Raw genomic sequence first — 20,321 nt, forward strand, 5'->3', positions numbered from 1 at the left:
CGCGTAGCTCAACGTGGGCCTGAGAGGATACAAATATGTGATGCAAGCCAAAAACCGCGACGGCACTATGAGGCGATGATCGTTGCAGATGTCTGAGCGGTCGCGATGCTGCGTGATGACAAGACTGATGATGGAGAATTGAATTGTGTACAAGATACAGAAGGAAGTGAGAATAAGGATGGATGTTGAAGAGTAGGAAAGAGCGTGGAAAGGGTGGTAAAAAGTTAAAATTCGCAATGCCGAGCAGCCCCGGGATGTCCTCTGACTTGAGCTGGTATAAAAGCTTGCTCACAGCTCCATTCTCGATCCCCGTCCAAATGCTGGATCGACGATGGGGTGAAAGCAAAGATGTCATAGAGCCTTGTCAATAGTGAGGGTACCAGTGCTGGTCCGGATGGGTAGTCCTCAAAGAGGCCATCTTCCCCCAGACACTCGGCCCATGTGTGGAAACCCAGAGACGTGGTTCCAGAGCACGACCTGGTTTGTCTAGTGGTCCAGGACCAAAGGCCTCAAAGAAACAGGACAAGACTTGTTATGAGCAGGACCCAATAACACTTTCATAATGCTATTCATGAATAGACCATGAGAGTAGAGGGTAGGCTCCAAAGTGAGTGACACTCGCTATCCCTGATACAAGAAGAAGAGAGTAGGAGTCCTGATTGCTTTGAACTGGAGACAATATCCTCAGGCAGCAAGTCACTGTGATATCTAGGTTATCAGTCAACAGTCCGGTGAATATCAAAAGGGCTCACTCACAAAGTCCTACAGTATTCCAGGGCAAGACCAGCACTGAATAACACCTCTGCTAGCACCAAGCCTAATCTGTTGGTGGCCAGCTCCCTTTGGTGGTAGCACTACAGCACCACTGTAGATCGCAATAGAGAGGTATATGCATGGCTTGATGTAGTCAGCCCGGAAGATATGGGCAAGACAACCAGGGGATAGACAGCAAGGACCAGCAGTCAGAGAAGAGCCGATTCTCTTATACTGCCGCATGACATAGGCTCAAGGGACAGCAATTGCCTGAAGAAAGCAGAAACGGGATGGAAGATGAGAGTCTGGTAGAGTGTTGACTCTCGCAATGAGACGACGAAAAAATGGCAAGAGAGCATAAGAACCCATCACTTAATGCTGGCGGACACAAGCCTTGCCCGTTGTTCGTGCCTGCCTCAGCCATCTGAGCCTGAAGCTTGCGCGATGATAGAGCGAAGGGTAGTCACAACCTGGACTTGATGACTGACCCATCCCTACAAGGTAGAAAAAGATGACGACTAGACAAAAGAGAAAGAAAAAGAAAGTCTTAGATAGCTGACTGACCAAGAGTGACATTACCAAAGGGGTGTAACACAGCACGGTCTAACAACACGAATCCACGAGGCGAGCAAGAGGTCGCAAGGGTTTGAGTTGTTCGTGCATGGAGGGACACCCGGCTGCGAAAGGCATCAAAGACGAGGAAGAGGACCTGGTTGTAGCGATGGCTTGGCCCGGACCAAGATGCCAGACGCGTGTGGACTCACACAGCACAGGATACTACTCATGTAAATGGAGTCATGGAAGAAGACTCGAAAGCCTGTGGAGGGCAACGGTGAAAAGATCCCACAAAAGGACAGTGATGATAACGAGCCAGGGAGCATATCAGAGGTGATCTAGACATCCTTTCTCAAGGGCGCAATATTCGATCAATGGAGAAGCTGTGCTCGTGTGGGTCAGAGAGAAGGACCCCTTCCAAGAGGACCGTAGAAGGCCAAGGCACGATTCACTGTACTAACAAGGCAGAAGAAATGCGTATCACAAGAATTGTAACCACCGTTCAGGGAACACCGGGTTCTATTGCAAAGGATCTAGAAAAGGATGCCCATCGACGTCGTCCGCGAAGTGGGTCGACCAGGCTGAAATGTCAACATGAGAGGTGAGGTGCCCTAAGTACAATCATCAGCAGCTCGTCGTGGCAGAAACCCCATCTCCTCCTTAGACGCTGTCTGCTTGGTCTGTCCCAGGAAAGAACATAGATGGGGGAGACGAGATGAACGTTGACGTGCCAGACACCGGGGCGGAAATTAATGAAGAAAAGAAGAAGAAGCAAAAAACTATGAGAATCAGCGGGACCATTCTTCGTATTTCGCGTTACCAGTCCAGTTGAAGGTGATCTGTAACTTTTCCCCCGTCAGTTGGGTGTTTCAAATTCGGGATAGAACCAGCCTTTGCCGTTCGAATTGCCGTGATTTTCTGTTTCTTTTAGGGGGGTTTTCTTGTGTCGGCAGGATTCACCAAGATTAATCATAGTGTCGTTATCGGATGGTTTGCGAAGAGCGGTGACACTGCTGTAATTGGCAAACCGCTCGTGACGCGGAATGCAGCCAAGAATGCAAAGGTATCTTGCAGTCATCAGTACCGCGTCAAGTCCGAAAGTCGCTGTGCTTTCTCTTACCGGTAGTGAGAAAGCCTAGAGTGCAAGTTGGACGGATCCGAATTAGCGACTAGAAAGCCTTGGAATTTGCTCGGAAGAGACTGGCGTAGACTGCGTCGACAACAGGCGCCGCAGTGATCATCCTGCCGCCAAAGTAGCGGCCATTCAGGCCCTTGATGGCGTTCTCGCCTCCAGAAACCTTGTCGAACTTGAGGTAGATGTCGCCTTTCGAGTTGGGGTCGACCGATATGTGGACAACATGGCCGTATTTGGCCTCGGCCTCGTCGCGCACATCGTCCTCGAGCTCCTTGACCCAGTTATCTCCCTCTTCCCTGTCAGGCCGTTAGCAATCGGACTTTAGAACCTTGTAAGAAAGAAGAGAAAAGGGGGGGGGGGGACCTACTCATCCGGGTCAAACATGTTGTGCAAGACAACGCAGCGGCTCGCCATGTTGTTAGTGACGGGGAGTGGTTTGGGTTGCTCTGTCTTGGGCTTCAAAATCTGTCGCTCAGTATTCGCGCTCGGAGGCTCATCAGTTCTTGCAAGCTTCCTCATGAGGGCATCTCGGCTGTAGTTGTTAAAGTTGACGCCAGCCACGTCAGTGTCGTCGAGAGCGCTCGCGCCGCCACCCTTGTCGTTGTCACGGGCACCGGCCCGATCGAAGTTGGAATTTGGAGCACCGCGCCCACCGGCGCCCGAGAAGGCGGATCCCTGGTACTGTTGGTTTTGGCCCTGGAATCTCTGCAGGAGGTTGGCAGTGGATTCAGGGGTGAACTTATCGTTACCAAGGCCGACGCGGATAGGACGACCTGCGAGATCAAATCCGTTCATCTTCTCGAGGGCTTCGCGAGCCTGGCCTGCATCTCTGAACCTGTGCTCATGTGTAAGTAAGTAGTAGCCACGGCAGGTTGTGAGAGAGAAAGGTGGGAAGAATTTTTTTGGGGGGGGGGGGGGGGGTGTATACTAACTGCACAAATCCATAGCCACGGCTGCGGCCCGTATCGTCCTTCTGCAGCTGGACAAATTCAAGCTCGCCAAAAGGCTCAAAGACGTTCTGAAGATCCTGCTCAGTGATACTGAAGTGGATATTGCCAACATACAGACGATGGAAGGGAATCGAGTTAGGATGGCCTCCAGAGGCACCAGATTCGCGAACCTGGCGGTTCTTCTCAGCTTCGGTAAGCTGGACAATAACGGGGATACCTAGGAGCTTTTGGCCAGTAAGCTGAAGAGCAGCAGCGACTGTCTCCTCGTTCTTAAATTCGACGTAGCCAACACTATTGATGATAACGATGATCTTGTCAGCACTTGATGTGTTGAAGTTTGAAACAAAGGGACAGATAATACACACCCCTTGGACCGATTGCTGACACGATCCTTGACGATCTGGGCCTCCGACACAGGGCCGACCTTCTCGAAGAACTCCTTAAGTTCCTTAGTCCTTAGCCGCGCAGCGAGCTGCTGGACGAACACAGTCCGGCGGTCCCTCTCGTCCTCGGTGAGCTGGGCGGGCGTAGGCTCCTCGCGATCTCTGTCAGCGCGCGGCGTACGACCACCACGGCGTGGCGCATCACGATCATCATCTCTACGGTCCCTGCGATCGCGATAGTCACGGCGATCGTCACGCGGCCGGTAGTACCTCCCGCCCGGCGATCTAGAGCGCGAGCGGGCCACCACCACCGCCGCCGCCGCCGCCGCCGCGGCCCCGACCGCTGCGATAGTAATCGCCATCCCTGTTGCTGCGGCGCGAGTGTCGGTCTTCACGGCTCCTGCTGCGACGCCTGCTGCTTCTGTGGCTACCTGCGTCGCTACGCGGCGTGCGCTCCGACTCGGGGGTGCCGCGGCGGCTTGAGTAGCGGTCACGGCTGCGGTCGCGGTCGCGGTCGCGATCTCGGCGCTTGCGATCTCGGCTGCGATCCCTGTCACGCTCGCGGCTCTTGTCGTTGGTTGAGTCGTCTTTACCGTTGGCATGATGATGGTTATTATCGTCGACATCTGCGGTGGTGCCCGGCTGCGCAGGGGGTGCGTCCTCCATCTTCTCATCCTGCTTGGCAGTGGCGTCGAGCAGTGCCTCGACATCGTAAAAAGCCATCTTGAAGATACTCTAGAAGAAAGTATGCAGTCCACAGACAATCTGAAGGGAACACAGCGATGCAGAGTCGATGATGGCGGCGTGGGTGCTTTGCAAGGAAGGTTGGGTGCTGTGGACTGCCAAGTGTTAGGGGAAGAAAAGACCACAGCAGTGGGGGCCGACAAGATTTCACCATGCCATCGACCAGGTGGTCCGTGCGGGACAGAACTAGTGCTTAAACCCTGTCCCAGGCTGATGGGAGACTGGAATCTCATCACTGCACTGGTGCCACAATAGCGAGGGGCACAGTCTCAAATGCATTTCAAAAGACTTGCAAAAATGCGATTATTCCTTTTTCTTGTTTCTCTTCCATGTCTTCTTATTCTCTTGACTGCATTGATTAAAGATTACTATTCGAAGCCCGTCTGTATTGCAGAAACCCGTGAGCATTTCCAGATCTTCTGCAGCGCTGGTACCATGCATGACACAGCCTAATTGCTGTGTTCTGTACGATCGAGAAAGGGGGCGCCCTCACTGAGACAAACCCACCGTCTTTTTCCTCCTGATAGGATGTCCAACCCGGACTGGCCTTTCGAAAAAGTATATACAACGAAATGAATTGGGACGTCCGCCCATGCAGATTTATCTATCTGTTACAGGTCATGGCTGCAGCTGCGGAGCACCGCCGGCCTTGATTCTCACTTGGTCTTCATGACTGAGGGCTGCTTGATCTCTGTGCCAAAAACCATGTCCCAGAACTTGCTGGTGACACCGAAGCCGTTCTCATAGTCGAGGAAGTGGTGCTCGAGATGATACTTCTTGAGCTGCTTGTACCACAGCGGCAGATTCTGGTGATGCAGGAAGTAGTGTGTCATGTCGTAGCAGGTGTAGCCAAAGATACCGCCAGCATAGACGGCCACGGCGATATGCCAGTCCCAGTAGAAGACGGCGAGCGCGAGATGGTAGAAAGGGAAGGCCAGGACGAGGAAGAGCGTGGGCGGCATCACAAGACGGTACTTGTCCATGGGCAGGTAGTGGTGGACGCCGTGCAGCGTGAAGTGCAGAGTGATGCCGACGCGGTTGTCAGGTAAGTAGCTGTTGTGAGCTGGTGGTCAGCAATGTGGCCCCACCGGAAGTGCCGGAGAGAAAAAGAGAGGGGACTCACTAGTCGAGGTGGAACACAAATCGGTGGAGCAGGTACTCCGTGAGCGTCCAGAGGAAAATGCCCAGCAGGGAGTACAGAAACTGCGAGAAGTGGTTCTCGAAGCCCTGAGAGGCGAGGTATTGACCGTAGGCGATGACGGGCCACCACAAGGTCGGTATGATCCACCAAGGGGTCTTGCTCAGGGGCTCCAGGAAGTTGCCAAAGAAAGGCGCAGACTCGCCGCCCTTGTAGTGTCTCGGTCGATGAATCTGGTCGAGGTAGAACTCCTTGCTGAAGCCACCAAACCAGACCTGAGGGAAGAGCGGCTTGTTGAGGTCGAGGAACTTGTGCTTCTTGAAATCTTCAGAAGGATCTGTCTCCTTGTTCAGGTCTGACGCGCACGACATGCCCGTTCTTGGGTGGACCCAGTTGCCGTCGCCGTTGGCAGTGCCGTTGCCATTGACACCATTCGCAGACCCATTTGCATGTCCATTCGCAGACCCGTTCAAAGATTTTTCTGGGACGACGAAGCCGACGAGCGACTCCTCGAGTATCTCGTATGCCGATTCGGAGTGCGTGTGGGAGTCCTCGTCCTTCAAGATCTTTGTGACGTCCTTGCCTGCGTACTCGAGAACAAGCTCGGGACCGCCGGGATGGGCTTCGACGAAGTCGGTGATGTCGTAGACATTGTCGCCCAGGGTGACATAGCAGTCCTTGTCCGAATTATGCGACGCAACCTCGGCAAGCGTAAAGGTGGGTAGTGTGCGTGAAGGCATCTTGTTAAAATACGACTAGAAAGAAAGGGAAGGAAAGAACAAAACGGCACGGTCGTCTCGAGGATCTCAGGAGACTCTCGAAGATTCTCGAGGTGGTCTTTTTGGTTTTTAGGTCAAGGAAGAGTAGACGAAAAGTTGTAGTCGATCGGAAACCACGCCACACCGCGCCACGTCGCAAAGCTAGGGGGGGGGGGGGGAAGTTAAGGGCGATAGGCACAGAAGCGGGTCTAAGTATTGATGAGACTACCGCCAACAGTGGATTCGCAAGAAAGACGGAAACGGACGAAGTATTCAACAACGGCAATACAAGGCGATGAAATCTGATGAAAACACCACAGGGTAAAGAAGTGTCAAAACTTTAGGAGAAGGGAAATAATTGAAATTTGGTACGAAGGTGGAAGGGTGATTTAAAGGGCTGGTGTCTAAGGTTGAGTGCTGCAGATCTTTAGGTGCGCGCGGAATAAGGGGCCCTAGCAGAATCCCGTGAAATTTGAGACGCTGCGGGATGATTGAAGCTGACAAGGCCTGGTCAGCCAATGTACACAGTCACAGCTCAATTGCCCGCCCAAGAAGAGAGGCAAAATTATGGATTCCGATTCTCAATGGCCCCAGGACCGCCTAACTGGGTCGAATGATCAGTGGCACCACCTATCTGCTTCTAGAGGTAGGTTTTGGTTAGGAGAACTGAGGGTCCTCAGCGGTAGGTGCATTGGTAAATTGGTACCATAATACACCAAGTGACTAGGCTGGCTTGGCTCTTTCTGTCCTGCAGCCGGAACCCTCGCAGCCGGGTGGTGTGACCCCCCTCAGTTTCGACTCTGGAAATGCTCGCCACCCTCATCTTGCATGTGCTGATTCTTGTATTTGAGACAAGGCACCACCATTCCACTCAGCACTCGCAGGATTGATTCCTTGTTTCTTTCTTATTTTCTTGCTTTTTGTTTTCTCTTCTTTTCAGATCTGCAGCTGGTAGAATGATTGACCTAAATAATCATGCATACGCTGAATATGCAGTGATCAAGCATTATGGTAAAGCAAGCCGTTTCTGCACGTAATCTGATGGATATCCACTTATTGAGCGTGTAACGGTCAAAAAGGGAGGGAGATGATTACAGAGGACGACTTCGCCTGAGAGGCTTTTGAGAAACATTCTAATGCGTCTATGTACGAAACGAAAGAAAGAACTAATTTCTTTGGCTTCTTCAACCCTTTTTCACATGTTTTCTTCAGGATAGTACAGGGTTTTTTGGGTGGCTGCTAAGTCGCGCTTGAATTCTGGTTGAGATGACCGAATCGGGCATTCAGGGTGATAGCGCTGTAGCGGAAGCTGCTTGTCACATCGCTGCCCCTCGGCGTGGATACACGCAAACAAGCTGAGCTTGGCAAGCCGACGTCACAGCCTGTCACGGCCTGGAAACTTCCACTTCTGTAGCAAACGTTCTACACGTAATCCTCTGTTTTCCTTCTTCTATGCCTCAATTCAAGTCGATATCCTACTTTTGACCAAAATCGAGTCCTCCAATTCCCTCCCTCCCCTGCAAGAGCACCGAACAAGTCATGATGGCCTCGTCTGGAGCGGGGTGGAACCCCACCTCAATGCTGCTAATCTGCCTACTCATCTTGGCCTTCACCACCAAGGTTCACGCTTTTGGGGCTGGAAATATTCCCTCGATCGGTGTGGCCCAACTACTGGAGGTTTTCGAGCTAGAAACAAAAAGCTAACATTGACGTGCAGCCCAAGTCGAAGGTACGAATTGGCGTCATGGCGATATCGAGGAGTAAGAGATTCCAATGGCAAGCCCCCGTCAAACAAAAGCAGCAGCTGACTTCTCTCTCCTAGCATGCTCAAGACGGTAAGCTTCTTATACGGAAAGAAATGGACCACGATGTTGGTGAAGCGGACCTACTTCGGCAACTGGCTGCGTGACTACTCCCAGGCTGTCGATGTTGGCTCACTCAAGGGCGTCAACGCTGCGACCATTCGCATCCTCGTCTGGGTCTTGTCGTTTATGGCCTTTGGATATGCCACAGACGAGTTTGAGGTTACCGAGGAGCGTCTGGGTGTCTACAGGCCTGAAGAGCACATCGACAACCCCCTCGGCTATGCAGATGGCGACGATGCCAGGAAGTTCGATAAGAGACTGCGAGGGCCGGTCGACCAGCGCGAGCTGGACATTGATCACAACACCGGTATGAAGAACTACATCGCCAACGAGAGCGGCGGGTGGGCGACTAGCGCCGGCTACCTCAGATTCAGCTTCGCGCGGAGCATCCATTTCGGCAGACTGTACACCAGCGGCGGAGCCGGAGCCAAGGGCAAGGAGACAGATCTGTGTGAGGCCCTGCGGTGCCTTGGTCAGGCGTTGCACTGCATGGAGGACTTTTCCGCTCACAGCAACTACTGCGAGCTCGCCCTGCGAGAGCTGGGGTATCACAATGTGTTCACGCACTGCGGCACCGCAGCCGAGATCACTATTCATGGGAAGCGAGTCTATCCCATTGTGACGGGCACCTTTGGCGGTGTTGACTTCCTGCATTCGGTTCTAGGCGAGGCTACGGACCACTTCACCCAATCAGAGGTTGATGAGGTGGACATCGCGCTGAAGAATGCCCAGTCTCAAGGGGTCTCTTCCGGTGGCGCCTCTCGCGATGGTCCCACTGGAGACCGTGGGCTGTTCGGCTTGAGTCTGAGCAGCAGTGGCAAGGCGGGAAACGATTTCATCTCCAGCATCGCCGACCTCCCCGGTATAGGCTCTGGGTTCGCCGCCGAGGCTCGTGAGCTCCAACGCGCCTCTGCTGAGCAAGAGCGTGCGAACAGCGAGCGTCCGCGTGTCAACCTCAACCAGGTCCCTGGCATGTCAGCAAATTTCGATCCCGTCGAGACAGCCAAGAAAATATACCCCATCCTCCAATTCCGGGACAGGATCGTCAAGGCGATCAATAATATGATATCAAAGGTTCCCGGCCTAGAGAAGCTGCTGGAACACATCAGCGAGACTCTGACGGCTTTTGTGCTCGGCTTGCTCGCCCCCTTCATCCGTCCTATCATCAATCAGGTGTCCAAGGTGCTCAAAGATGGCAGCTCAGGTGTGATCAGCGCGAGCGCGAAGGCCCAACTGGAGCCCTGGACGAACCCCAGCTGCACGAACCCAACCCACTCCATGCTCTCCAAGGACCACTTCACCAATGTGCTCAACTCTTGTGCAGGGAGAGTAGCCTCGACCGTCTTGCAGTACGCTGTCCCGTAAGTATCGCCATACCTAGAGCGTGCTCAGCTTGTATAATATGCTAACCAGGTCATAGCCGCGTTCTTTATGCCTGGGAGCACCCTGGCGTTCCGGTGGATGAAGTAGTCAACGATGTCCTGCGCGCCTTTCACCACCCAGCCATCCGCAACGAGCAAATCGAGATCCAGAAGAACATGTTCGCCACAGTCCGGCAGTGGGCCGACGAGAACCCACGGCGACATGAGCTCAACAACCTTCTCTCCTCCGAGAGCGTCAAAGCCGGCAAGAACCACATTGTTCGTCCGGACCAGAAAGGCGGTAACAAGAATGACTGGACCGCCTGGACGAGCGCGCTCGGTCAAGTGGGTCATGGCAAGGTCGGCGGGAGCCTGTGGAGCCAGGTGCAGACGCGCGACCTCAGTGCGATGGAAGGTGGGGACGGAAGGCCTCAGGACCAGTACATGTCACACGAGTCTGCCCCGCCCGGCGCCGCGCGTCCTGCCCGGCCCACGTCCTCCGCGGGATATGGGTACGGCCACAGTGCATCACCGAGCGATCCGGTGCCCAGCGGAGGTGCGGCAGATGAATATCTGCGCGCGGCGGCGTCCCCAGCACACCAGTATAGCGGAGCTACGCCACCCACCCAATACTATCAGGGTGCGTCACCGCAAACATACGGCCAAAGCCCTCAACCCGGACAGTATGGACAATACAACCAGTACGGACAGCAGCAGCCGCAGTATTGGGGAGGGCCACCACCTCCGGGACCAGGCGGGTATCCCGGTGGAGGATTCGGCCCTGGTGGTCCTGGTGGGCCAGGACATCATCCCCACGGGCATCACGGGCCTGGCGGACCACACGGGCCTGGTGGGCCAGGACCTCACCACCACGGACCCCCTGGACCCTACGGACAGCCGCCTGGGCCGTATGACCAGCCTCCACCTGGTTGGGGTGGTGGATACGGGCGTGGATACTGAGAGCGGACGGTGATGCTGATGGGAAACACGAGGACGCCACGCCGAGGCAGTGAGAAGCTGGCTTGAGAAGGGCTTTGATGAGATGCATGACAACCATAAATGACGAAGAGGGGGAGAAGGCGTTTCATATTGACTCCTTTTTGGAGGATCATGGGCACGAAGGAGGGAGCAAGCAGGTATGAAGGCTACCTGGGTATGGCGTCAAGACTTGTGAGATCGTAATCTCCTCCATAGACCTTCTATATATATATATATATATATATTTCATATCTTCTCCGCTTTACTCATACCTAGCTCTTCACCATGTGAGAACCTTCGGCCGAGCGATTATCGAGGAATTGATTGAAGAATAGCATGAATGTACCTTCTGAAAAAAAAATGAGAACGATGAAGAGATGGCACACCACGAAAAAGCTACTCTCAGCATCCAGCAACGGCCCGTGAGAGTGAAACCGCCAGCTGAAGGAAATTATCCTTTAAAAGGCGCCCTGGCTCCCATGGCGAAAAGTAGTTTCACAGAGGATTCGGATCACGGTTCAACCTCTGGTCCCTGAAGCTACTTGATCAGGCCGCACTCAGAAGATGATATCGACGGCTAACATATTGCAGGGTCCAAACAAAAAGGAAAGAAAGATTGTTTCTCATCAAAGATAGTCTGGTTTCACACACTGGTCCAGTCTGTATGTATGCATGTATGTTTCTGCAGAACGGTATTTTGCTTCGATTTTTGGGAATTGGTATCTCCTGTGGCGCAGTGTAATATGTGGAAGGAAGAAACAAAGGGTAACCCCCCTCGACGCCGATGCTCGCAGTATGCCACCCACCCAACCTTCTCTCGGGGCCAGTCTTGTGTGTAGTTGTTCTTATCGAGTTCCTCTCTCCGTCTACAATGCGTGTAAAAAAAAAAATAAAAAAAAATTACAAAACGGAATAGGACTGCAGAGACCATTCGCCGATGATTTCTGTATGCAAGTGAATGATTGTCCACCCCCTCAATAAACGCCGACACAAGCGCCATCTCGTAGAAATGCCATGAAAAAAGACAAACCCACCTGCCACCTTTCTTTCTTTCTTTTTTTTGTAACCCCTTTCAAACACGCCATGCAAATCATCCAGTCATAGACGAGGAAAACAAACGAGATGAGAGGGGGGGCTTTGAGATCACCGTCGACCACGCCTTGGGTCGTTGGCCTCTGCTTTCCTGGCATCCCTCATCTCCTTGGTTCCCAGGCTGCCCAAGCCGCCCTCGCTGCGCCTCTCCCAGCCGCCAAGCCGGATGACGAGGCACGTGGCATTGTCACCATCGATGCTTACTTCAGTCGCGTACCCGACGACTTTCTTTGCGCCCTCCTCGGGCGTGCGCGCCTCCTTGATCAAGTCCACAATCTCCTGGTCGGACAGTGTCCCGCTGATGCCATCGCTGACCAGGACCATGAAGCTGAACTGGGCCGGGCCGAGCTGCATCCGCGTCAGCTCGGGCTCGGCGGAGACACCGATGCGCTTGGAGCCCATGTCGCCGAACGCACGCGAGTTGGCCAGACCGCTGATCCTCTCCTCGCCGAAGCTGTCGGTGACGAGACTGCTCTCGGCAAACCGCGTGAGCCGCCTCGCCTCGCTTGGACTGCTGGGGTGGTGGTCGCTCGTCAGGGGAACGGGGAGGCCCGTTGCCGTCTCGCACAGGAGGATGCGCGTGTCGCCAACGTGGGCAACGACGATGGTGCTGTGCGCGTTGGGATGCCAGAAGGGCGCGGGGGTGGGCGTGGAGATGAGCGCGATGGACGCTGTACTGCCGCCCTTGAAACGAGCGGGCCCGCCTATGATATTCTGGCCCGAGGGGACGCTGTGAGGGGAGCTGCCCAGGATCTCGTTGCTGTTCAGCGGGAGATTGTCGCTCACGTAGGGATCGTCTGGGTCGGGCTTGCGGGCCTGTGCGGTAACAAAGTCCAGGTCGGCGCGGAGGAAGGCGTACGTGAGGACGGACTCGATAGAGACTTTAGACTTGGCGGAGGCGTTGGACTCGGCATTCAGGTCGAATAATGGAGGCTTGAAGCGTCGGAAGTAGCCACCGATCGTGTTCTTATACTCGTCGATGAGGTCGTTCATCAGCTTGACCGCCTTGTGTACGTCGGCCTTGACGAGGATAGGCTCCTGGGAGGCAACTGTGGGCATCTTTCCGTTCATAACGGCCATGCCGTCTAGCTGCGACTTGACCTCCTTGGCGCTCTTAAGGTCGACGGCGTCCAGCGCTCTCTTCTTGGTGGTCGAGGCAGTGGGCCCGCCTGATGTGTCTTCAGCAACGGCCTTGTCCTTGTCTGTGCCACCCTTGAGCAGCTTGTTCCTCTTGCGCAGACTGCTCTTGAGCTCGAATTTGCGAGCAGCTTCCTCGATGTAACCATGCAACTCATCCCGCAGGAACTCGGCACACTCGCTCCCGCCGTGGCCGTCAAACACACCAAAATAGAAGACTTGCGGGTCTCCAAAGGGGCTGTCGGCGGTGGTCGCCTCGCCGGCACTGTTCTTCCTCTCGCTGCGCACCAGGCTCATGGGAGCGCGCTTCGCAAAGGCGGGAATATTGATCGTGCCAGCCTGGTTGACGTCCTCATTGTAGGGCCGGCTGCCGCGGCCGCTGAAGACGCCAAAGTGGTGCTTTGCGCTGCGCAAGGGGATGCGAACAACGGTGAGGTCTCGAGAAGGCATGTTCGGTGGCGAGGCAGGCGCGACGCCCGAGGAGTCGGGGGTGTGCGGTGCCGAAGCATCGCGAGGGAGTTTGTGGTGGGGTCCCGGTGTGGAGCGAGAGTCGGGGTGGAGGGACGAGGACGGGAGGTGGGTGACGAAGTAATTGTGAAAGCCGCGTACTCCATATGAGATCTGTTTCGAGGCCTGCTGCTGCTGCTGCTGCTGTCGTCGCCGCCACTGCGGATAGCTACGAATCGAAGTCAGGAGGGTAGTTAGGTGGTGGTGGTCAAGCTGTCTCTGGGTATGACATAGACGGTGGCCCTCGGCTCCTCTGCCATGCGCCAGATGCAAAGCTGCTCTGGACGTCATGGTGACGGGTGTTGACTCGAGTCGTGAAGAAGAGCCGTGGTGCTTCTCGGGAGGTCCTCTTGTCTGGGAGTCGATTCTCCGATCGTGCTTCTTTGGTCGGCGCGTTCTCGTGACGGTTGTTGCTGTCGCATTCCCGCCCCCAACAAGCTGCCCACGCTGAACCTCAGCCAAGGGTATCCTCCCCTCCAGGAGATGGACAATGATGATGGCTGAAGAGGAAGGGAGGAAGGAGAGGAGGAGGAGGAGAAGTCAAAGAGATGATTGATTGAGAGAATCAAGGGGCATCCATGAGGACAGAGGGGCGCGGGGCTGTAAACTGCACGAGGTTCGAATCAACGCGCGCCTGGCGGAGGAGGCCGTAAAAAGGTTCAAGGCCGAGGATGTGCTCCTAACCCCACATTAGCCGACGTGATGTCTGTTCCTGTCAAGCAGATGAGCTCACATAAGTATCAATAGAGGATGAAGAACAAGAAGCAATAGGTAAGAAAACAGATCCATATATATATCCATGTATGTATGTTTGTATATATCAAAAGACGGGAGGTCAGGTTGTTAGTTGTACCCCCTAATTCCTGCTTGTCGTCGTGGTGGTTGGAAGTTTGATTCAAAGACCAAGGATGCCATCATCACAGGGACATGTTGGGGCTTTGGGAAGAATGGCGTAGGGTCAGTGGGAGAAGGCCCCACCATGCTAGGTGCTAGGACCCCAGCTGCCACAGCTACCCATGGCACAGGATTTATGCCCCTGCCAGGGTTCCCCACAGGCACCACTTCAGGGGTCATCAGTGCCTGGGGCCAGCCATACGACGTCACCCACCTGTAAAGAACAGTAAGGCACTGTGGAGTCAAGTCCTGCGTGCTTCTCTCACCACCACAACCTTGAGCCAAGCCCTTATGAGACCGTTTTGAAGAGCTGTCTCAAGTGTCCATAGGGCTACATTCCACACCCTCTTGATGTTGAATCCCACACTAGAAGTAAGAAACCCCCTCCATGGACGACTCACCAGAACCCTCTCAAAATGACGACCCATCCAACTCACCTGAGCCGGTGCTGCTGGCCCTCCCAGAGGTCATCACCATCGATCCCAGAGGGGACATCCTGTTGGACGTGACCTTTGAGACCTCCAGATCTACGCTCAAGGCCGCTCGGAAAGCAACTCCCAAACCCCGACCAGGCCAGAGAGACCCTCCGCCTCCCCTGCCCGTCCTGAAACCTCACATCCGCCTTGCGTACAGGGTCGACCTCGCCACGCTCAAGAAGCATTCCCGCTACTTTACCAACCTCCTAGGGGACACTCGCTTCCAGGAGGCTAGGGCCATCGCCCAGAGGCTCGATGAGATCGCAGCAAGAGGCCAGAACCCGGGGGACTTGGCACCAGAGGACCTGCCGCGGGTAGAGATTGAGGACGATGACGAGGCCACCCGCACCGCCGGTCGCGAGACCGCCTTCGCCGATATGCTGCGCGTGCTACACGGCCTCCCCACCGTCACGAAGCCTGTCACCGTGCTCTACGTCACCACCCTCGCCGTTCTCGCCGACCGCTTTGCCTGCACCGCGCCCGTGTCCCGGCACCTCATCGCCGTCCTTAAGTTCAGATGGCCCACAACGCCTCCGCTTCGGCCGCGGGAGGACGGCCTGAGCGGGCTTACGCTGGCGGCGGAGGAGCTTGTGAGGCAGAAGGTGCTTGTGGCGTGGCTGCTGGAACAAGCCCCGCGCCTGGCAGCGGCAACGAAGGAGCTGGTGCTCTTTGGGAGCCACCGTTGGTCTGTGGCGTACGAGGACGATGAGGATGACGGGGGGGCTGATGCTGGCAGAGGTGCCGCCCACGCGAGGCAGGATGCTGTCTGGTGGTTTCTCCCAGACGGACTAGAGGGTAAGTGCCCTCTACAGCTTTCTCTCTCCTTTTTTTCTTCTTTTTTCTCTCTCTTCGATTTCCCGTTTGTTCTTCTCTCTTTTGTCTCTTCGAGCATCATCTCTGCCTTTGTGACGCATCTTTGCGCCTGCTGTATAACGTGAGAATCCATGCTGAACTCGTCCTCTCCTTCTCCCTCATCAAAGAGGAACTTCACTATCGCCGGCACCAAATCCTGCGCAGCCTGGCCTCGATCCCTGCGCACTTTCTCCACCTCTACACGACGCGCACCCGCAACGGCTACCGGCAGTGCAAGCTAGGCTACGACTCCTCTTCGGCCTGTGACTCGTTCCAGCTCGGCGAGATGGTCCGCTTCCTCGTGTCCAAGAACCTGCTGTTCCTGACAAACTTCGCCCCTTCGTCTCTGGACGAGGTCAAAGACTTCGCCGCTGTCGATGTTGGCTCCATCCTGGGCGCACTGAAGCAGTGCCCCAACTACCAAGTGGATAGGCACCACACCAACTGCGGCCTGCGGACGCGTGTTATGCCCATCCTAGAGTATGTCGCTGCCATGCTCGGCACGACCGCCGCGCAGATAGGTTTGCAAGGGTGGAAGAGGGAGAGGAGGACGACGAGCTGGCAGAAACCTGACGACCACAACGACGACAATGCGGCACGGGGGGCCAGCCGGAAAAAGGACTTTGTCGTCGAGGACAGTATGGGAGACGGCGGTGGTGGCGGTGGTCGGGGCACGAACGGCGGGAGGGTCTTCTACTTCACGCGATCTGTTGCCTCGGACCAGCGTCTCCGCTTCGAGGGCGCCATGGCAGCCGACAGGCTGGCGAGGGAGCTGTTCACCGCTGACGCGTGGGATTGGACGCCTGAGGATGTAGACAGAGTGGACCAGATCTCGGAGTCGAAACACCTGAGCATGCCGCTTCGAAGGAAGGAGAGGAAGTAGAAAAAAGAAAGACAAGAAGAGAGAAGAGAAGGACAAGAAAGGAAAGAAGAATAAAAGGATGGCGGGATCCTGGGGGTTGGGGTTCTTAAGATGTAAAGTCACATAGAGGGAGCCCCTGGTCGGGTGATCCAAGCGGGCGATATGTGTTTGAACGGTGCAAATGTATCTTCAAAATTGTGAATTTATTTTGGTCCATATCCCTCGACTCGAATCCCTCGACTCGAGGACGTTTGAAAATATGCATCCGGCAACGTTGACGTTTGTCATATCAATGTGAATCATAAGACTCACCCCCCATAACGCGATTCTCCTCCCATGGCCCGCCACATCAGTCTCGCATTTCAGATACACACCAGCATAGGTTGGCATTGGGGACAGACGGTCTGGCCTCGAAAGTGAATCAATCCAGCATCTCTTATTACTCCATCTGCTTTGTGTCCATTTGGGTATCCATACCAAACGCTCTCGTCACACGCCATGCTTTTATTCGGACCATCTTCTCTTGTTCCTTCCTCTTCTCCTGCTTATTCCCGCTGCTCAGTTCGCCAGTCTCGTCTTGTAAGCCTTCCAGGCCTTGTATCGGTACCTCTCTGCCTCGTCCTGCGGGTCTGAAGCCTGTATGATCCCCCGTCCTACGATGATGATGTCCGTCCCGCCAATCCCGATGAGCTTCGCAGGCGTGTTGTACTGCTGTCCCATGCCGTCGCCCTTCAGATCCTCGCCATTCTCCTCCTCGCCCTCGGGCGGCAGCTTGCAGCCGGGGGTCATGTGGACAAAGTTGTCGTCGGGTTCCGAGTTCAGGTTCTCTTGCGCCACGTAGCCCATGACGAACTCCTTGTTGGCTCTTGCCGCTTCGATGCAGGCCGTCGTGTATTCGGCGTCCATGAGACTACCCGCGCTGGACATCTGCGCGAGCAGCAGCAGGCCTCTCTCAAGCGGAGCCTCTTCAATACCGGGAAACACAACGTCGTCGGCATCGGAGAGAGTCTTGGACAGCCGGGGGGAGTCGGCCGGCTCGAAGGACTGTGTGACGGTCGTGATGGAGACGATGCTCCCCTTGCGACCGTCGGGGTCTCGCGGCGGGGGAGGGGGCATCATGTTGATGTCTCGTGTCTCGTATGCGCCTCTCGATGACGACCTCCCTTTTGCATCGTACGCGCCGATATCCTCGTCTTCGTCGTCTTCGTCCTCGTCCTCCTCATCAAAGCTGTTGCCTACAGGTGTGCCCACCGTCACGCTGGTGCGCACCTCGTAGTTACACCTCTCGCGCCACTTAGCCGCGGCCTGGGCCATGGCCCCTACCATGGGTTTACCGGCAGATATGTTGGCGTTGACGATGTGTGCCCAGTCGATGACACGTGCGGTGCCGCCCACATATTGCATCTGTACTGTACTGCCGATATCACAGTACTTGCGGTCCTCAAAGATCAGGAAGCCGTGTTTCCGTGCCAGCGCAGCCAGATGCGCACCGGTGCCCTCCTCTGGCCTGTAGTCCCACCCTGCAATCAGGTCGTAGTGCGTCTTCAGCACGACGATGGATGGGCCGAGCTTGTCGGCGAGGGCAAGAAGCTCCCGCGCGTTGCTGACGTCGGCCGATACGCAGAGGTTTGACTGCTTCAGCTCCATCAGACGCAGGAGGTAGCTCGTCAAGGGGTGCGTCGCCGCAGCGGCACGTTGGCCATATGGCAGGGTTATGCTGGAATGTCTTGGCTGTGCCATACTTGCTGTCTGGGACGAGGAGGACTAGTCCTTGCCTGGGAGAGCTGTTGTATGTTGTTGCCTGTGCTCTTCACAGAGGGGCGTCGTCGCGATACCAGAGATTTCAAGCTGGGCGAGGCGCGCTCCGTCCCCACTAACAGGAGTAGAAAAGCTCGCCAGTTACCGCGATACTGCCTCGGGTCTGTATATCCAACCTCACAAACCAAAAGAGCCAAAGAGGCAAGCTGCCAGGAGAGAGGTAGAAGTGGTGATGAAAGGATGATGCAACCACTGGTCGCCTGCACCAAGCTGGGCCGCTCGAGTAATGCCGGACTCAACTAGTTTCTCCGGTTGCTCCACGACTTCTATCGCAACGCGCTGGCTTGTCCTGTCGGGAACTAAGGTGGGGGTGTTAATTTCCGTTGCGCAAATATAAAGCATGCTGATGCTGGTTCAACGTGTTACGGATAAGGTGAGCGCTGCTGGGCAGGAGGTTTTCTTTTTTCTTCTTTTTTTTTTCCTACTCTTCTTCTTTTCCTCTTCCCTTCCCTTTTCGTCCCATTCAAGCCGATAAACCAGCTTCCTGTGTGCAGATGAGTGGCTACCTCCTCGACACCAGCTTTGGATGATCATGCAGCTAGACTTGAATCGGCTATGACATCTCGACGTGTCTCAACAACGATCAGGTAGTGGTGGTGGTGGTGTGGTGTGGTGAGGCGCAAGAGAGCAGAATCGAGCAGACTTACAAGTAGAAAAATCTCAAGTGCTGAAGACAGAAAGACAATCCAGTTCGAGAGAGAGGGATTGAGCCTTGTTCAAAAGCCTGTGGAAATCCAATTACTTCTCCAGGCCGCGTCGGGTTTTGGAAGGCGGCTTAGATGCGATGATGTGACCGGGACACGACGGCGAACAGAAAGAGCTCCGGGGAATGTGAACAGAGAGTGTGTGTCACCGCCTGCAAATGTGAGATTTTGTAGCGCCCCTCTGCAGGTCCTCGCCGTCTTTTTCTCAAACAAGCAGCTGACTGAAGCAATGATTCTTGGACGTAGAGAGGGCGAACAGTTCCAATTGAGTCCAGAACAATACCGCCGACCTTGCTTGATGTGTGTGAGTGACGTCGATGTCGCCTACAAGCCAGGGAAGTTGATCGTTCTCTCTTTTTTTTTTTTTTTCCCCTTCTTCCCCTGACGTGGGGTCGGTAAGCACAGAGCGCCGAAGAAGGGGTCCACCTTTGGTCTGCTGAAATCTCGGAGGAAAGGCTGAAGACAGGCCAGGAAAGCCGAAAGAACAAAAAAGAGAAGGACAGGATTCTGGAACCACCAACGAGCAGCTACAGCGTGCTATTATGCATTCAGGTCGACGTCACCGGAGCGGAAGGGGGAAAGAGACAAAAAGGGATCAGGACGAAGACGGCCAACGCGTAGATATATACGAACATTTTTAGGGCCCTTTCCCCGAAAGTAGGAGGGGCCAAACATAGACAGAGAAGAGAGCGCCAGGGCTAGGCCCGCAGGGGATCGCAAGCGCGCCAGACACACTGGCACCACCAAGCCCTGCTGGGTTTCCAGGCCTGCCGCTGGGGCCAGAAGGCACACACACACGCAGGCAAGGGCAACCCTAAGAGCGGGGCGGGGCGTAACCTAGCTACCCAGGCATGCCAGGGCACGTCAATCCAGGCGGTCCCGCGGCTTGCTGTGCCCTGGATTTGCGCTAGAGAGCTCGAACCAAACCAAGAATTCAGAGTCCAGAACCCTTGTCGCCCCTGGCCCCCTGGCAGCGTGACCCCCCAGAGCCACCACACCTCTCCTCGCCCCCCACCTCCCCAGAGCGATGCACCCACCACCTTGCCCTGTCAAGCCCAGCCCAGGGCTGCCTAAGTTCGAAGCCCTAAGAGGGGCCGTTCAGGCGACTACCATGGTAACCTATCTCTTGCGGTTGGGAGGGGGGCCTCTTCGCTAGTCCACCTCAAATAACGATTACTGCATATGCAGTACAGGTTGCGCAGCAGGACTGCCGGTACTCCTCCCTGCCTGGCGATACCATCACCTGCGCATTCATGAATCCTTCTGACCTTCCTCTTTTCTTCCCCTCCTTCCTCCTCCTCCACCTCTCGTATACCAAAAATTGCAGCCATGAACACGACCGTCCAAGGGGCAAGGGCA

At 55.2% G+C, this 20,321-nt stretch overlaps 6 protein-coding genes across 6 annotated transcripts; 2 read left to right on the forward strand and 4 right to left on the reverse strand.

The window, feature by feature from the left end:
* Positions 1-1,789: 1,789 nt before the first annotated feature.
* On the reverse strand, positions 1,790-4,610 carry M406DRAFT_346157 (uncharacterized protein). Its single transcript, XM_040922154.1, has 6 exons — positions 4,085-4,610; positions 3,759-3,990; positions 3,376-3,684; positions 2,811-3,278; positions 2,429-2,739; positions 1,790-2,375 (listed from the first exon to the last, which is right to left on the reverse strand). Exons 1-5 carry the CDS (start codon positions 4,497-4,499, stop codon positions 2,478-2,480), a joined length of 1,686 nt encoding a protein of 561 aa, XP_040777029.1. The 5' UTR covers positions 4,500-4,610; the 3' UTR covers positions 1,790-2,375; positions 2,429-2,477.
* Positions 4,611-4,842: 232 nt separating this feature from the next.
* On the reverse strand, positions 4,843-6,774 carry M406DRAFT_351305 (Inositolphosphorylceramide-B hydroxylase). The gene is made up of 2 exons (XM_040922619.1): positions 5,644-6,774; positions 4,843-5,573 (listed from the first exon to the last, which is right to left on the reverse strand). Exons 1-2 carry the CDS (start codon positions 6,396-6,398, stop codon positions 5,177-5,179), a joined length of 1,152 nt encoding a protein of 383 aa, XP_040777030.1. The 5' UTR covers positions 6,399-6,774; the 3' UTR covers positions 4,843-5,176.
* Positions 6,775-7,875: 1,101 nt separating this feature from the next.
* M406DRAFT_88866 (uncharacterized protein) lies at positions 7,876-10,880 on the forward strand. The gene is made up of 4 exons (XM_040926132.1): positions 7,876-8,073; positions 8,134-8,176; positions 8,239-9,642; positions 9,702-10,880. The coding sequence occupies exons 1-4, from the start codon at positions 7,956-7,958 to the stop codon at positions 10,600-10,602; spliced, it is 2,466 nt and encodes an 821-aa protein (XP_040777031.1). The 5' UTR covers positions 7,876-7,955; the 3' UTR covers positions 10,603-10,880.
* Positions 10,881-11,763: 883 nt separating this feature from the next.
* M406DRAFT_38483 (uncharacterized protein) lies at positions 11,764-13,647 on the reverse strand (the record flags this gene model as incomplete). The annotated part of the gene is made up of 2 exons (XM_040924060.1): positions 11,764-12,747; positions 12,901-13,647. The coding sequence occupies 2 exons, from the start codon at positions 13,645-13,647 to the stop codon at positions 11,764-11,766; spliced, it is 1,731 nt and encodes a 576-aa protein (XP_040777032.1).
* A 991-nt stretch (positions 13,648-14,638) lies between these two features.
* Positions 14,639-16,638, forward strand: M406DRAFT_290418 (uncharacterized protein; the record flags this gene model as incomplete). The annotated part of the gene is made up of 2 exons (XM_040918901.1): positions 14,639-15,521; positions 15,707-16,638. The coding sequence occupies 2 exons, from the start codon at positions 14,639-14,641 to the stop codon at positions 16,459-16,461; spliced, it is 1,638 nt and encodes a 545-aa protein (XP_040777033.1). The 3' UTR covers positions 16,462-16,638.
* A 220-nt stretch (positions 16,639-16,858) lies between these two features.
* On the reverse strand, positions 16,859-18,337 carry M406DRAFT_78794 (uncharacterized protein). The gene has a single exon (XM_040925977.1). It carries the CDS (start codon positions 18,178-18,180, stop codon positions 16,999-17,001), a length of 1,182 nt encoding a protein of 393 aa, XP_040777034.1. The 5' UTR covers positions 18,181-18,337; the 3' UTR covers positions 16,859-16,998.
* Positions 18,338-20,321: the final 1,984 nt, after the last annotated feature.

This window comes from Cryphonectria parasitica (genome assembly GCF_011745365.1).
Source record: "Cryphonectria parasitica EP155 unplaced genomic scaffold M406scaffold_4, whole genome shotgun sequence".
NCBI lineage: Eukaryota > Fungi > Ascomycota > Sordariomycetes > Diaporthales > Cryphonectriaceae > Cryphonectria > Cryphonectria parasitica.

Bases quoted from the DNA above. Each gene is read 5' to 3' on its own strand.
- M406DRAFT_346157 (XM_040922154.1), bottom strand. From the start codon at position 4,499: ATGGCTTTTTACGATGTCGAGGCACTGCTCGACGCCACTGCCAAGCAG. The intron at 3,991-4,084 runs GTGGTGGCCCGC...GGGACCGTAGAG, and splicing joins CGGCGGCGGCGGCGGCGGTG to ATGATGATCGTGATGCGCCA. The intron at 3,685-3,758 runs GTGTGTATTATC...TATCATCAATAG, and splicing joins GTCAGCAATCGGTCCAAGGG to TGTTGGCTACGTCGAATTTA.
- M406DRAFT_351305 (XM_040922619.1), bottom strand. From the start codon at position 6,398: ATGCCTTCACGCACACTACCCACCTTTACGCTTGCCGAGGTTGCGTCG. The intron at 5,574-5,643 runs GTGAGTCCCCTC...AGCTCACAACAG, and splicing joins TTTGTGTTCCACCTCGACTA to CTACTTACCTGACAACCGCG.
- M406DRAFT_88866 (XM_040926132.1), top strand. From the start codon at position 7,956: ATGATGGCCTCGTCTGGAGCGGGGTGGAACCCCACCTCAATGCTGCTA. The intron at 8,074-8,133 runs GTGTGGCCCAAC...ATTGACGTGCAG, and splicing joins TGGAAATATTCCCTCGATCG to CCCAAGTCGAAGGTACGAAT. The intron at 9,643-9,701 runs GTAAGTATCGCC...ACCAGGTCATAG, and splicing joins GTCTTGCAGTACGCTGTCCC to CCGCGTTCTTTATGCCTGGG.
- M406DRAFT_78794 (XM_040925977.1), bottom strand. From the start codon at position 18,180: ATGGCACAGCCAAGACATTCCAGCATAACCCTGCCATATGGCCAACGT.